We start from the raw sequence: 18,059 nt of genomic DNA, 5'->3' as shown, positions 1-18,059 counted from the left end.
CTTGGGACAGAGTTAGTCCTGAGTCATCTCCAGGATTCCTCACCTGTCCCAGAATGTTCACAGAGAGTGAGTATATTTCGTCTTGTTGCCAACACTCAAGTCCAAAATCCCAGGACTCCCAGGGCTCTCCTGAGAACTGTTCCACAACAGACTAACACTGGTCCCAATCTCAATTCCTGCACTGATGGGACATTGGGAAAGTGATTTTAAGCAAGCCTTACTCTTCCCAATTTTGAAGTGGGTCTTCTCCAAAAAAGACTTAAATCTAAATGAACACAGAAGGAAGAAGCCAGGGTCCAAGGACTGAAGATGAACCCTGCTTCCAGAGAAAGCTAGGATTTGAAAAGATTTCCAATTAAAGTGAGGTGGTAGGTAAAGTATAGACCTTGACATAAAACAATAGCCTGAGAGCAAAATTTCAGGTGTGGGCAAAGACGTATGTGTGAGAGACTGATGTTTCACAGCCTCCACAACAGGTAAAAATGAATGCTAAAATTGTAATATGTAACATAAGAAAAAGGAATCACATTTTTTTCCTTTTTTATTTCTTTTCTTTTCTTTTTCTTTTTTTTTTTTTTTTGTTTTTTTGTTGTACAAGTGTTTGAAACTAAGGGAACATAACCACTGAGCCTCATCCTCAGATTTTTTAATGGTATTTTTTAGCTTTTGAGACACATTGTTAATCACAATATTGGGGTATTCTTATATCAAACAAGCAATTTGATCACAAAATAAATATGTCATGTTAGCAACTACTTCTCTTTTACTGATTTTGTTTTTTTTCTTTCCATAAATTCAAGTGAAAATGCTGTTTTTTTCATATTTAATAACTTTTTAATAATTTTAACCATTATTTTATTTTTTTGTTTCTATGTAGTGTTGATATAACCCAGCACCTCGTGTGCACTAGGCAAGCACTCTCCCACTGAGCCACAAACCCAGCCCACATTTAACCTCATTTTAATCAAATAATTTTCTTTCTTTCTACCCATCCTTGTTTTTTTTATTCACCCTCCAATCTATGTGACTAAAAAGTCCTGAGAAATGATACTGCCTAATGTTAATTCTGGTGTTTGGGGCACTGGGTTTTGGCAAGATTTCCACCCCTTGCCCAGTTTTGCAGTACTCTGCTGTATATTTTGAATTCTTTATAGAAGCCTTTAGCATTTTTGTGGAACAATGAAATAAGTTTCCCAAAGAATGGCACTATTTTTGAAAGGTTTGGAGACATTGAATGACATGATGAGAAAAGCACCTGGCATAGTGTGGTTGTGTGATTCTGAGAGGACAAAAATTTCTTTGTGAGATCACAAATGGTGTTCTTACCTAGAATGTCCTTTACTTTGCTCTTTAGCATACTTCAATTTATCCTTTAATACCTAGTTTAATGTGAAGAATTTGTACTCTCAGCCAATACCTATATCCAGCCTACTGGACCCCTTCTCTTTGTTGTTTTGCAGCAACAAAGCAACAGAAGGAATGCTTTCAGTGTGCTCATATAGCAATGGGGTTCAGTGAGAACTATAAATGGGTTTTGGCCACTGAAATCACTTGGCAAAACCCAGCTCCTGGTTTTATTAAACTTTACTATCAGATTCCTTGACCTCCCCAGTGTCATTTTTAAAAAAAAATAAATCACCTAGTTCAGTTTCTGCAGCTTGAAGCCCAAGTCCCCAACTGCTGCCCTGTCTCTACAGCATTGGGTCAGGTTGTCAAAATAAACCATAGTTATACAGAAGTCATTATAAAGAGGCTTTCTCTTCTGAGACTGAACCTTGAGAAAGATGGCCATGACCAGATACCCGTGCTTCCTCAATCTGAGATGCCCCAGGATGGCTGGAGAAGAGATAACAGATGACTCTTGTTTGCCAAATAGCTGTGCCCATCCTGTGCTGAAAGGGGGAGAGAAGGTGCTGATGGCCACAGAGCTTCAAAAAAAAGCAGAAGGCCATGTCCTTTGAAAACATGATTTTTAAATCTGGCTGGGCTCTTTCACAAATAGGGCAGGGACATTGCTAGTTGCTGTACAGTGTCTCTTCTGCATCCATAATACAAAGACAGTGCTGAAAACATGCTCACATTTATGCAAAAAAAGTATTATCATCAGTTGGAATTCTGTAAATGGAGATACTCTGGTTATCAGAGTGGTTCAAGGTGAACCATTGAAGATGTTGGGTTCAAACATGACCAGAGCCCAAAGGTAATTGTCCCTTAGACTCAGTGGTGTCACAACCATAGATATCTCTGCAAGATCTCTTTCATTCATTTCAGATGGAGTTTTCAAGGAACAGTGGAGAGGCCAGGTGATAGTGAGGCTGGTGTAGGAGTGAACTTGATGGATAACCATGGCTAATGAAGAAGAGCAGAGCCATTTTGTATGCTAGTGGATGCTGGTGGAATTGGGCCAAGCCAGACTGCAAAGGTTCCAGGGCTAGAGGGAAAAACCTGCAATCCCAGAGTGTTAAATATGTCTAGGAGGATGAGTCATGTGAACAGAATGCAGAGGATCAAATTGGTGGAGTGGGCGTGGCTCTCAGAACAATGCAGGTAAGAGGCCAGATGCTGGGTGGAGCCTATGAAAAAAAGTGGAGATTACCTTGTGGGCAGAGCTGGTGAGGCAGAGTCAGACTGAGTGAATGGAGCCCAACTCCTAAGAACAGTAGGCAGGGAGAAGACAGGGGAAGCACGTGGGAGGCAGCACCCCACCCAGGACCCCTTAGGTGAGCACAGCCTAGGTACCAGGAGGCACAGTAATGCAGGAGCAGAGGGCATGGTGGGTGCATCCACAAGAGGCAAATGGATTCAGGAGAGGCATCTGGTAATTCTGTCAGGATTCACTGTGGACCCAGAGGGGAAGCAGGGTCTTTGGCCTCTGAGATAATAATGTGACCTCAATGTCTGCTCCATTGGGGGCCTCAGTTTCCCCTCTTACCCACTGAGGCAATGGAGGGAGGCTGAAGATGCCATGGCACAGCCTTTCTTTCTCCCACTCATTGGATGCTGTACACTTTCTATATTTTCAGGTTGGTTGGGTCCCATGGAGTTTCTTGAAGGGGTCCTTGGGATATTGCCTGAGACACTTTGTTTTTGGGGAACAATAATTTTTTCTTGTGTGTTCACAAAGACTTCTCTTGGTGCCTGCTGTTTACATATTGAGACCCTGAAGTCCAGAGAGGGTAAGCCTGTGATGCAGCTGTCACTTGCTGGAGTCTGATCTGGATTGCACAGTCCCCTTCACTCACTCACTCACAGGCAGGGGTTTCATAGCACCTGGGCAATACAAAAAGCATTGATGAGGGATGAGGCCTTGACTCTTTTTAGGTGGTACTTTGGGACACTCCCTAAGTCTGTAAAGTGGGACACAAAATAACATCTGCCTCTCAGGCTGGTGTAAGGCCAAGTTAGAGAATCTTCATGATTCTCTAAAAGGCAATTTGCAATGGATGGGGCAGGGGATCTATTTTGACAGTATTATCATTTAGTATTTTTTTAAAACATTCACTTTTTAGTTGTAGGTAGACACAATACATTTATTTTTATGTTATGGTGAGGCTTGAACCCAATGCCTCATGCATAATAGACGAACACTCTACTTCTAGGCAAAACCACAGCTTTCATTTAATTTTATATATGGAAACATACTCCTTGCATAAAAAAAAGAAATAAAAACTATAGTACCAGGTTCTGTCCCAGGCAGAGAGGACACAGACATGAACAAAACAGCAAGTAATCTCTGCTCTCATTTTCGTGGGGGCTACCATTCCCCTGGACTGACCCAAGAATTCAGGCACTAAAGAAACATGAAGTACCGACCCCCTTTAGGCATCTGATCTAATGTTACCATCCATGGAAATATTTTACCTTCTCAATTATTCTAAAACACACTCTTCTTCATATCATTTAGCTGCCCCAATCCTTTCCTACCTGTGAGATAAAGGTCTCCTTAAAGATCCCTTCCTTGCTTGCTTCTCCAGTTGCATCTCCTCACCCCTCTTTTAGGTTTCAAGAATTCCTGTCTCATCCCTACTTGTACTTACTGCTCTGCTTAATGTGGGTACTTTCCCATTGTTAGAAGTGCTAACTCCTAATTAGACACTAGATGGCATCAGAACTGTACTTTTGACATTTTTCTATCTTCCACCATAGTATCTGCCTACTTATTGGCTGTCTTGGTTAAGAAATACTTTAGAAAACTCTTCAGTACTTGCTTTACAAGCAGCTTTTTATTTTTTTGGTACAAATCTTCATTAATTGTATGCATGAAATTAATCATCCAGCTATGAAAGGGAGTATTACACTAACTACCCAGTGTATATGTGTGTGTATGTGATATGTATATATATATATATATATATATATATATATATATATATATATATACATATTTTTTTTTTCATAATTTATTCAGAAGTGGGATAAGAGTTTCAATTCAATCATGGCCTCTTTCTACACCTGTTGTGCTTGGAATGTTTCAGGAGTCCTTACTAATATTGCAGGTATTTATTTCTATTTTCTATGCTGTGATAATTAAAAGCCATTAAATAGAATAAATATATCTCAGAGATGCCAAGTGGTATCTCACTTGTAGTTGTCCATTGGGCATCTGTAGGCCTAAGTGAATATTCAGAGCTTTTTGGCAAAAGCATTCCTGTATGGAGCAGAAAAACCACATGAGGCAGGAAAAAAGTGTGTTAGTCTTGAAGAAGGCTTTTGTGTTGATGTTTGTGATTTCTCCTTGATATCCACATAAGGTGAGAGGAGAGAACTGGGAAGAAAATAAATATTTGGAAGGCAGGGGTATGTGAAAAATACTGCAATGAGACTGAGCATGACTCGGGTTTGGGTGAAGATATATAAGTACAGGGAGCATTTCTCTGAGCTGAGAACACACCTATATTTAGCCACGGAGAAGGAAATAATATGAAGAAGACAGAGTGTGGGCATTCAGTTAAGGAGATAGTAAACCAGGAAAATGTAATGACATGAATTTCTGGAAGAGGTGACTTTAAAAAGAAAGGCAGAACCTCTTGTTCTAAAAAAAACACTAAAAAGTGAACCACAGGTTGACAAAGGAGGGACCTTGAGTTTTGGTGCCATAGGGGTTTCTGATAATCTCATTGGAACCTCTGTCCTCAGGTGGTGGGAATTGAAGCCAAATTGAAGATTTATGGAAAAATTAAGGTCAGCATAGTGAAGGCAATAGCTGGAGATCATTTTTCTGGTTGTTTACAATGAGATAAAGGGAGACTCAACCAGGTGTTAACATTTATGTTCTCAGAGATGTGGGGAGAGTTCATTCTTGCAAATGTTTGTTTATGGCTGCAGAAATCTTTTTTTTTAAATGTCATCATCATAGTCTTTTAATATTTTACATAAAAAACTGTATACACAGCTTATAGAACTTTTATGTAAACATCATAAGCTCACCACTTTGTTATTTGTCAGTTTATTTAAAAAATAAAAAACAAGACAACAATTTAGTAGAAGTACCACTGGGCTGGGAGGAGAGGCGAAAAAAGGAAATGGGGGCAGGTTTATTCTCTATACAGAGATACAGAGAAAATTTCACATAGCTATAGAGACTGCCTTGTGAAAAATGAAAGCTCTAAATAGACCAATACTTTTTACCTTCCTTTATCAAAATAATGTGCATGACCTGCACAAATAAAATCACAAACAGTGTTGCCACTTTTTCAAGAAAACAAAGCAAACATTAGTGGGGTTTTTTCCCTCTCCTAGTTTAAAAGTCATCATCATCTTTTAAAAAACATCAGAAGTAGATGAGGTTACAGCATACAAGTATGGTCAGAATGCTACTGTCTTATGCAAATGACAAGTGCATTAAGTGTCAAAAAATGAAACAATTGTGCAAAAAATTCTTTCAACAAAAAGTTTTTAGTCTTTAAATAAAACAACATCATTTTCTTGGGCTGAACAATTTTCACTTGTAGGACAGGCACAAATTTCGCTTATGGGAAAAACAGCCCGGCAGCGAAACCCCCTACTGACACTGGTGGTTGGTGAGGGGTTTTCTGGGGGCTTATCCGCAGGAGACACTGTGTCTGGAAGCTGCCTTTTTCTCAGCCCCAAGTCAATTGCAAATGTTTTCTTCAGGGGTCGGAAAGATGGCCAAATCCAGTTCATGCTTGGATGGGCCCCGATCCAGCCTGGGCTGGAACTGTTTTGGGGCCCTGGTCATTTCACTTGCCTCCACCATTAAATAACATCATCTCGCCTCCGAAAATAAAATTATATCTATATTTATATAACACCCCACCCAACCTCCCCAGCCCTCCCCTTCCGCAGTTCCCGGGGTCTATGCTACAGACAAGAGACCACACGCGCTTGCTGGTTGTGGGTGAACAACTGATGGGGCGCGGCCACACTCCTGCGCCCTGCGTGTCCCTGGGGACCAGAGACCGGGGCGGGGTGAAAACGGGGCGGGGGGTTGAACAGACACACAACCACACACTCTGAGGCCTGGCTCTTCAGGAAAGGGTGCTCAGGTACCCCTTGGCACTAGACAGGGCGTCAGGACCTGTGTAACACTGCTGGATGAACACAGACACTGGAAAGGGGGCACCCGATGCCCACGCCAACTCTCGGCGCCACAACCAGAGCAGCCAGGAGAAGCCAGGTGGTCCGGCGGGGTCCTTGGGGGACGTGGGTATCCCCTTCTCCCACTCGTGGGGGACGGGCCAGGGAGGGGGAGCCATGCTGGCAGGGGAAGGTGGGGGGGGCGCGGTTCTCATAGCACCTTGCAGCAGTTGATGCAGCCGTTCTGGGAGCCATAGCGCTTCTGCAGTGCAGCGCGCATGGCGGTCTTGAAGACCTCGCGCTCGCCCTCCTTGGTCTTGGCGGAGCACTCGCGGTAGTCATAGGCTTGGATGCACACGGCCCTGGCGCGGCCGTCATCCATGCACGCTGGTTCCTGCTTCATGCCGGCCAGCTTTGTGCGGACGTGCTCCTCGCTGCGCAGGTCTTTCTTGTTGGCCACCAGAATGATGGGCACGTTGGGACAGAAGTGCTTCACCTCGGGCACCCACTTCTCGGGGATGTTCTCCAGCAAGTCCGGGCTGTCCACCGAAAAGCACATGAGGATGACGTCGATGTCCGGGTACCACAGACGGTCATAGTCCTCCTGACCCGCCGTATCCCACAGCGCCAGCTCCACCTGCTTGCCATCCACCTCGATGTCCGCCACATAGTTCTCGAAGACGGTGGGCACATACACCTCAGGGAACTCGTCCGTACTGAACAGGATCAGCAGGCACGTTTTGCCACGTGCGCCCTCGCCCACCACCACCAGCTTCTTGCGGATGGCCCCCATGAGCGGGCCAGGCCCGGCCAGCAGGAGGGGGCCCGCAAACGCCTCGCTGCCTTCCGGCTCGCCGCTCACCGCTCACCTTGGGTTTCGCGCTGGGGGCAAGGGTCCCTAGCTGCACCCAGGCCCTGCAGTGGCGCGTTCTCTCGGTGTGCCGGGGCTGCTGCTGCGGGGCGGTGGGGGCGCCGGGGCATAGGGCGCCCCGTGCGTCTTGAAGCGCTGCTCCGGAGCTGTGGCCACTCTTCTCATCCCAGCCCTAGGGTGGGCAGCTTTGTGCGCAAAAGTGGCTGGAGCCACGAACTCGGCCTAGCTCCCTGCGGGATCTGTCTAAGCCTCCCGTAGTGGGGTGGCGATGACTAAAGCCTGACTGCGGTGGCAGATGCCCAGAAATCTTTTTTCTATTACCATATTTATCACCTACACCTTAGAGTTGATTTTTTAGAAGTAATATGGAAGCCCAATAGAAATTTCTGGAGAGTAGGAAGGGCGCTGGGGCAGGGCAATCAATGAAAGTAGAAGATAGATAATTAGATATGATCACTGTATACCATGCATTTGGAAATATTATGCTCAACTCCATTAACATGTGCAGTAAATATTTGTTAATTAAAAACAAATTAAAACTAATTATTCTATTTGATCACTGAAAGGTAGGCACTCAACACTGAGGGAGAGAGTATCCTTATGGTTTGTTTCCTGCTTGTGAAAATGGTCATTGTTAGTCACCTATAAAGATAACTGTTTAAATAATTTTGGAAGAAATCGTATGGTTTTGAAGTGCCTAGGTTGAGTAATATTCCATACACACACACACACACACACACACACACACACAACACACATATATATATCTGTGTGTGTGTGGCTGTATGTTTGTGTGTGTGTGTGTGTGTATATATGTACATATAACATTTATATATATCATATTTATATTATATATAAATGTTATATTATATTTATATTATATTTAAATGTTGTATATGCATATACAACTTTTTATTTATTCATTCATCTGTTGATGGATACCTAGGTGGTTCCAGAGCTTAGTTATTGTGAATTGACCTATTGTACATTGATGAGGCACAAGCAATGTATGAGTGTACCTTTGCCTCCAACATTGTCATGAACAATATTATTGCTTGTATTCTTGAATATTGCCATTATGACTGCAGTGAAATAAAATATTGAAATAGCTTTGATTTGCATTTTTCTAATCGCTAAAAATGATGGTCTTTTTTATATGTTTGTTGATTAATTGTATTTTTTCTTTTGTGAAGTGTCTTTTCAGTTCCTTCATCCATTTGGGTTATGTCTCTTTTTTTCTGGCAATGAGTTTGTTGAGTTCTTTATATATCTTGGAGATTTCTGCTCTATTTGATGTGTTTGTGCTAAGGATTTATTCTCCCATTCTGTAGGCCAACGAGAAGCAGGAGTTCACCGAGAACTTTGTCAAGGCCCTGGAGGATTTGGAAAAGAAGCACCAGCTGGCGAGTGTGCAGCATCACTGCTGCTGCTGCTGCTGCAGCCTCCGCATGAGGACCCTCTGTCAGGCATTGGGCGCCACACCCTTACCCCCCCAGCTGACATCAGTCTCCACGAACTTGAGCAGCTACTGGGGGGTGCTGCAAATGTCCCCTTCACCTCCAATCCCGTTCCCTTCTCCCCGTCACTGCCGCTTTTATAGTATTAAGACATATCTATATTATACATAGTTTTCTAGTGTTTTGACTATGTATTTAGTCAAAAGTTTTTTTCTGCATTTATTGAGATAATTTTTTTTATTCTTGTCTTTACATCTATTTAATTAAAAAAATATGTTTATTGATTTCCGTGTATTGAACCAACCCTGCATCTCTGGGACAAAGACCACTGATCATGTTGTACTATCTTTTTATTATGATTTTGTATGCTGTTTGTCATAATTTTATTGAGAATTATGACATCTCTATTCATCAGGAATACTGGTCTGAAATGTTCTTTGCTTGATGTGTCTTTGTCTGGTTTTTGCATCAGGTTGATATCAGTTTCATAGAATGAGGTTAGAAGGTCTTTTCTATTTTCTATTTTATAAAATAATTTTAGAAAAATTTGTGTTCATTCTTTTTTCAACTTCTTGTAGAATTGGGATGAGAATTCCTCTGATCCTGGATTTTTCTTAGTTGTTAGGCTTGTGATAATCCCTGGCTTGTGAGAATTAATGTAATATACTCAAGACTTTATACTTTAGAGGAGAAAGGCCTACTCTAACATTAGCCTGCTTTAGCAAATGTTAATCCTCAAATAACAATATTTTTTGAACTTTTTTTGTTTTCCCAAGAAGACTGACATCTCCAAGACTTCTTTCTTTAAACATGTATGTTAAAATATGTGTGTGTGTGTGTGTGTGTGTGTGTGTGTGTATCCAATGTTTTGTCATCACTTGGTAAAACTGCATTAAATAACACAGCCATCACATCAATTTGGGTGTGAAATCAAGCTTTTTAGCCCTCATGTTAAATTTTTGATTTATACAACACTTTTAGCTATAATTTCTATCAGAGTCTCTGCATGGAAATATGAAATAATGAGATAAAATATTTTAACACTCTAACTCTCCAATATTTTAAAATTTATTTCTAATTGAATTTAATGTTATTCATACTTTACAAAATTCTCCTGAAATAAATATAAAAACTTTGAAATAAACAAAACACAAGGATATCAGTCAAGGGAAGTGACAAAGACCTCATGAGAGCAGGATGAAGATTATAAAATATTTCTGAATTAAAATCTAAGTTCCATGAAAAGTTGAATCAATATTTTTCATGTGTGTGTATTGAGATAATTACTACACTAAGACATTTAGGTGTTTGTAGAGTAGGAGGATATAAGATACTATTTCAGTGTTAAGAAATAGGGAAATAAAAGGAGCTCTATCATGAACATCATGTTGAATTTTGCTGAAAACCCAAATGTGAAGCCTAGAGATGTTTTGTAGAAAGCAACAAAGTTAAGCAAATAGATCATCAGTTTTCTTGCTTCTGAGTACAGACTAGAAGGTAAACTATAGTTATGACACATATTTGTAACAAATTCAATAAAATGCTTCATTTCAAGGGAAACTAATAAACCAGGCTGTGGTTGAAGGAACTATCAAGTTTAACTTGTTCAACTGTCTTTAACACATCTATAACCGAGAAGAAAAAATGACTATTTTCCATGAATAAACTCAGTAATAACAAAAAGTTTTCTCAGATAAATGGCTACACTTTGAATAATGTTGCAATATTCATTAACTCTGGTTCTGCTTACAGAATAGTCTCACAGTTCCTGATAGACTCATGGGTACAAAGAAATATGTACCAAGGGCTTATATTCTTCTTCAAAAAAATTTTCATTTTTTTCCCCCAAGATTTGGCCATCCTGACATCAATGTGTGGATTCAGATATTTGGGGCAAAGCTGTACTCTGATGATCCAGTTATCTTTTTTTAAAAAAAATTCAAAAATTTCTGTAGAAAATGTTTACCTGAACACCCAAAGTCTGTTGTCATTCTTTGAAAGAACTTGTCTTTGAAGAACATTTTTTTTCTTGAAAGTTTTCAATGAACAAAATCATCCTTTGATATTTGGGTGAAAAATCAGTGAAAATTTTTTTGAAAGTTTGAATACTTCTCAGAAATAGATAAAATACCTTTCTCTAAATTATTGTAAACTGCTCTTATTACAGAAAAGTCAGTAACGTAATAGAAAATAATTTGGTATTTATTGGTGTTGTTTTTTTTTTTTTTTTGGTTGTTTGTTTTTTGTTGTGTTCCTCGCAAAACAATGTAGGACCTCTCATTAGACCCCGGACATGTATGGCTTGTTGTATAAGAAAATAAATTAAACAAACAAACAAAAAAAAATAATGTTTTATGTGAGTGTGTATACTTTTAAAATATATTTTTCAGGTTTTTCAACTAAAACCAATTCAGAGTAATGACACCTAATATAAATGGATATGCCTCCCATAGAGCTTTATTTTCCAAATGACTATTTTGTGAGAAGTAAATATGAAGAGTGAACTGAGACATCTTCTCTTAGAAAGAAATCAAGGAATGAATGGAGAGTGAGAGATAAGAAGGAAATAACCAATAAAATGAGGAAGGAAGAAAATAGAGAAGAGAGAAATGAAAAAAGACATTTGACTTTTTATTTTTATTTTTTTCATTTGGGAATGAAGACAGGTTAAACAACTTCTTCCTGAGGGAGCCTGTTTTCCTTCCAATTACTCCCTTTCCATTATAGTCCATCTTCTCATTCTCTCACACTCATCATGTTGAATATATAGCAAATATACATTGTGATTATGAACTAATCTGTGCTTGAAGATAATTTCTTCAGCCACTGTACAGTCCAGCTTAGCCATGGGCAGGTAGTTTAAGAACTGTGAAAAAAAAAAAGAACTGTGGTTGCCAATCATGCAGGATTTTCTCTTTCCCATTCTAGGAACCAAAATGAGAACCTCTTTTCTGTTAACCTTAGCTGAGAATGTAAGGGAAGGTCCTGACTCCCGTGATTTTGTCCAACTCTACAAAATATTGTTGTGAGCATAATGGAACTTGATCTGGACAGAAATGACTCAAAGTCCCTGTTATCTGTTTGGGGTAGGTTAGTGTTAGTAACTACCAAAGCTCAGAAATGCAAGATCTACCTTAAAAGGGTTAATTTATTAAAATAATGAAGAAAGAATATGGAGCTCTCAGTATTACCAAATGTCTATTATTTATCAGATCAATTGGACTGTGTTTCTCAGTAATATCACCCACAATTTATTTGGCCTTTAATGTGTATCAGCACTCCTCTTTACTTGGACTATCTTTATTTATTTCAACCAGAGATTTGTTGAGTAAGAAAAAGAAAGTACTCTCATTTTATAGGTAGCATATTGGAAGTGAGGTAGACTTAAAATATCACAGATAATTTTCACATGAATATGAGTGTAGTAAAATAAGTTTAGAACATCTTTTCCTTAGTATTCAAAGAATTACTACCTATGGAGCAGAGTGATAAATAACCATTTTTTATTGATGTAAAAGCATCTTTTGAATGTAAGGTACTAGTTTATTCACTAATGACTTATGTTCACTGTTCTCTAAAAATATAATGAAAATTGTAAAAATAGAAAAAAAGAAAGAAAAATAATGTTGTTGGAAATTATTTATTCTTAGTACAAGTGTTATTGTTGAGGACCAGTCCTAGGGCTGTGCGTGTTTGAGGCAAGGAAAATCAGCAAACCTTCTCTGATTGTTTTAATGAACAGACTTTATTTTAAGAAGAGTTTTAGATTTACAGGAAAATGAAGCACATAGTAACTTGATATGATACGCCTTCCCTTATTTAGAGTTTTCATTACTTTTTTCTTTGTATATGACTGAGAAATATTTGATATAAGCAAAAAATCAAAATATTTTGTTAATAGTTTTAGTATTAAGTAATTATTAATTGCAATGAATAGTTTAATTATTTATTAAAACACTAATTTTACAGTTTTTAAAGCATTGACAAAGAATAATGTCAATTTCTTCATGATGGTGTCTTACAGAGTATATTCACCACACCAGAAGTCCCTGTTCTTCACCTCTTTAGCATCTTCTACTCTCCCTGATTTCTTGGCAATGTTTAACACTTTTAATGTTTTGACTTTTACATAATGTTACAAATATGGCATTTCAGACAATATATTCTTTATGGCAAATATAAATTTATGATGCCTACATTATTTTTATGTTTGATAGTAAATTTCATTTTTTTTTAAGTTTTGAATGACCCTCCAGTGTATGGATGTATCACAGTGTTTATATTAATAACAGGTAAATAGCTACTGACATCTCTCTTAGCTGCTTCCTGTTTTTGGCAATCATGAATGAAGAAGCTGTGGACATTTGTATGTGGGTTTTGTGTGAACTTAGTTTTTAATTCCATTGAAATAACACTGAGAAATACAATTAGTGAACCATATTAAGAGCATATTGTAATTTTAAGAAGCTACCAAACTGTCTTCCACAGTGACTGTCCAATTTTGTGATCCCAACAGCAGTATACAAGAGTTGTTCTTGTTCCACATCTTTGCCAGCTCTTGATATTGTGAGGTTTGAAATTTTGTAAATTTTTATAGGTGTGATTAATTTGTTATTTAATAATGACATATGATATTCAGTATTTTTTCTATGCTTTCCAAATATATTTATTTCTTTCATTCAAATGTAAAACCATTGTATTAGGGTAATACCAAAATACAATAAAATATACATATATAATTCATATTTTCTCATGTTTGGACATACCTATTTACCAATATAACAGTGACCACAATCAAGTTTTTTACATTGAGAGTTTATGCATATGTTTCTTGGTGCCCTGTTGTAATTTCTACCTCTTGTTGTAATTTCTCCTCCTCCTACAGTGTGTGGGGGGGTGGCAAACCAAACCAAATCAAAACAAACAAACAAACAAACAAAAAACACATGGAATGACTTTGTATTGTGATACATGATACAATAAATTGTAAATCACACAAATTAATTGTGAGAGCCTTAGTCTGCATAGATGGTGACCTTGGGACAATCAGTCATCCCTCAACCATAGTATACTCATCTGTAAGATTAGAAGTCTTCCAATCAGGACTCAAGATAATGGAAAGATAAGGACAAAGTAAATAATGAATGTCTGACACAGAGAAAGCTATTGAATTCTGTTATCCAGTGTTACCATCCAAGCTTTAGTCTGGTGATGCAGAATACATGTGGGTGACTACAACTCCATAGTTTCATTCTTTTTATTATATTTTATTTGTTATTTTTAAATATTAATAATGATAGGAAATATTTTGGAATATTATGCATACAGTGAGTATAACTCATTGTAGTCAGAATTCTATATTGTTGTTCTACATAATACAGTTACTCTGGTCATCTGTTCAAATACAAAGATTAGAAAGTTATGTCCAAATACATAGTTCATTTCTGTAACCTCTGGCTATAATTGTATAGACTTCAGTGTTTTCATGATTTTTTTCTTATTGGTGTTATTGAGGTTTAATTCTCATAAGAGTGCCCATCAAAAAATTAATTAAGTATTGACCTTTACAATTTTGTGGTAAAATTACCACAATTACCTTGTTTTAAACATTTTAATAACTGATTTAATTAATTTAATCTGTTAATCAACCACTTAAATGCCTTCCAAGTCCCTGGCAACAAACTCTCTCCTTCCTAACTCTATGATTTTCTAATTTTGGATATTTAATATAAGTGTAATTATCTCTTACCCATACAATCAATAACTGATTCCTACATGGATGGATTAAGAAAGAATCTGCTAATGTTTCCCTTTGGATGACATCCTAGGAAGAGACCTTTGTGGTAACCACATGGAGCTATGCACTTGAAGGGACTAACAGTCCATTTTGGGTTCAATGTGCCTTGGTCTCTGGCCAATCTAGATGGACATGTGCTTGGTCAAGTAGCAAATAGGGTGTCATATTGCAGAGGTGATAATCTGTTATGTGGAAACAGAAGTATGGGTATGAGTGCTCACTGGAAGTGGAGTCTTCAGGGCATAAGTCCCAGGGAGAGCCCAGCCTCTGGAAGCATAGGCTGTACCTATACTTGCAGGTGAGTACTGTACAGTAAGCTGGCAAGGATGGAGACAGAAAACCTGTTACCTAGGGGCTTCCATGCCTCCTTATCCTGAAGAGCAAAGTATGAATGGGATTTGGCAGAAAACCCTTATATGTATGGTCAATATTTTGATGTGCTAAGGTATCACCAATCATGCATGGGCATGTAAGAACAGAAAAGAATGGAGTCAGAATCCCTACGTCAATTCATACACACACACACACACACACACACACACACACACACACACACACAAACACACACATACCCTCAAAATATATCACAGAACTCAATGCAAAACTAAAACTACAAACTTTTAGGAAAAAAAACAGGAATACATCATTTTGGCCTTATATTTAGTAGTGGTTGCTAATATAAGGCACAAGGAAAGCAATAACGGAAGTAATAAGTAAATTGAACTTTACTGAAAATAAAAGCTTCTAAGCATCAAAGAATGCGCTAAGAAATTGAATTGACAACTCAGAGAATGGAAGAAAATATTTGTAAGTCATAGACTATAACTCAGGAATGACTGTTTCCAAATATAGAAAGAACTGTTACAACTAAACACAAAGAAAATCCAATAAAATATATCCAAAGACTTGGATGTGCACTTCTCTAAAGATCATTATGTTTGCAAAACAGTAATCATTTTATCATTTATCATTAAGGAATTGCAAATCAAAGTCATAACAGGAGACCACTTTATGGCTAGAAGGCTACAATCAAAGACATGGACAATAGCATATGTTCTCAGGACACACTGTGACCTGGGGGGAAAATGTAAAGAATGTGCCTACTTTCTAGTACAGTCTGGTAACTCGAGTCTTCCATGTTAGTCACAGACTTAGTAAATGACCCAGCAATCCTACTCTAAGTGTACACCCAAGAGAAACAAAGGTATATGAGTGTTCACAGCAGTGTTATTCAAATAGCCAAAAAGTACAAGTGACTCAGTCAACTAACAATACAGATTAATAAATATGGCATTTCCATCTAATGGAATGTTGTTCTGCAATAGAAAGGAATGGAATACTGATGACATGCTATTATTTGAATAAACCTTGAAAATATTAGGCCAACTCAAAGAAGCCAGTAATAAAAAAACAGGGTCTCATTTAAGGCTCTGATTTTATCCTTGATGAAGGAAGAGCCACTAGGTACTTTGTCCCAAGTGCTGACAGCCACACACCTCTCCAGGCACAGTTAGAGAAAGGTTTACTGAAAAGTTCTAAGGTGAAGCCAGGTTTCTCAGCATGCTTTGCATGGTTCCTCCCCCAAGTTCCCTGATGTCACAATTCCTTTCAACACCTATTCTTCTAGTAGATCCTCCAGACAGAAGGCAGTATCTTCCAGGATATTTCATGTCATGCCATGTCATTGCCCTGCCCAAACTTCTCCATCCCTGCCTTTCTCTGGACCTCACCAGAGAGCCACTTTCAATGTTGCTCAGGGCAGAGCTCAATGCTCTAAGGCAGCAGGCCCTACAGCCTCTAGGAGGTGCTCTTCTTAGAGTAATGGGCTAATGGAAGAGAGGGGACTCAGGAAAAAGTGCATCATGTAATTTATATCACAGAATTTTTCTATGGGTACGTAAAGTATATACATATTTTGAATAGAGGTTTACATGTCCCAAATGAAGGTGTCATTTCTTATTTTCAGAAATCTGTCACTTTAAAAAACTCTAATAGAAGGCCACATTTGTCATATTTATGACCTTCATTCAGTTGTATGTTGAAAACAAAAGTTGTATGTTTTCCTCTGACCCAATATTAATATTGCTAATGGCATAATGACTTATTCAACCAAAATTTCAGGCAAGGATTTATGAAAAGCCTGCCATCACCAACCAAACCCTCCCAAATTAATCCTCAAATGAACACCTCACCAGGCTGGATATCCCAGCATGTGGCTCCATCTAATATATGTATTGAAGTTGAGTCACCTGCCATCCTCACTGAGAACTCACCTCTCTGTTCTTTTAGACTCACTGCTCCTTCACTGGAACCCCTCAGTTGTTTGTTTTCCATTTTAAACACTGTATTGTGGTTAAAATAGACATGACATAAAATTTTACATGTTAACCATTTTAAAAAAATATTTTTAGTTGTAGATGCACATAATAACTTTATTTTTCTATATGTAGTCTGAGGATTGAACCCAGGACCTTGCATGTTCTAGGTGAGTGCTCTATCACTGAGTCACAACCTCAGCCCTCAAAATTTTTAAACGTAATTCTTTTACTCAATATAAATACTCTCAGGTCCATAGCATATTTGAGAAATATTGCTATGCCTGAATATATGAATTTAGAAGAGTAGGTGGTGGCCTAGTGCTAGGAAATACTTCTTCAGGCCTTTGGTAAAACCACTATAGAATCAAGGAATCCCTGTAATGAATAGAGTATTTGAAAATAATTCAGGCCTAGTTGTTATTGGTTATCTATTTTTGGCTTGTATTTATTTTATAATATAGATATCCTCATTATATTTTTAGATTATTATTAGTGGTTATTAGAACATAATCATGGGATGGGGTTGTGGCTCAGTGGCAGAGCTCCTGCCTTGCATGTGTGAGGCACTGGGTTTGATTCTGTATCCTACATATAAATAAATGAGTAAAGCAAAGGTCAATCAACAACTTTAAAAACTCATAAATAAAACACTTAATCATATACCTATTAGTTTCATTCACTTGTACTATATTTATCCACATTAGTCATGTAAAAGAAGAGTATTTCTTTAATTATGACAGTGTGAATATCAGGAGGAGGATTCCTCTTTAGTTGTGGAAATTTTGATTTTTACAATAACAGCCTAATTATTTAGGTAAAGTAAATGTAAACATGTACTGTATATATTACTTTTTTTTAATTTAATACTTCCTTATTTTTCTATAAATTGCCAATTTTTAATATTGTTTTATTTTATTTTACTGTCATCTTTTAGAGCTGTAAACAATGTTGGAACCTGATTCACTAAATGCTGTCATATTTAAAAGGGCCCTTCAGGTTTTTATTCTGAAGCTATAACTTTTTATAGGACTGTATCATGGTATTTAGGCATTTCAGTACTATTTTCAACCTGAAATTAT

General features: G+C 38.0%; 1 protein-coding gene across 1 annotated transcript; it reads right to left on the bottom strand.

Annotated features, from left to right (window-relative positions):
• Positions 1 to 6,748: 6,748 nt before the first annotated feature.
• On the bottom strand, positions 6,749 to 7,330 carry LOC143386455 (rho-related GTP-binding protein RhoB-like). The gene has a single exon (XM_076841541.2). It carries the CDS (start codon positions 7,328 to 7,330, stop codon positions 6,749 to 6,751), a length of 582 nt encoding a protein of 193 aa, XP_076697656.2.
• Between the last annotated feature and the right edge of the window lie 10,729 nt (positions 7,331 to 18,059).

This window comes from Callospermophilus lateralis, chromosome 11 (genome assembly GCF_048772815.1).
Source record: "Callospermophilus lateralis isolate mCalLat2 chromosome 11, mCalLat2.hap1, whole genome shotgun sequence".
Lineage (NCBI taxonomy): Eukaryota > Metazoa > Chordata > Mammalia > Rodentia > Sciuridae > Callospermophilus > Callospermophilus lateralis.
This window is presented reverse-complemented; position numbering and strand designations above follow the sequence as displayed.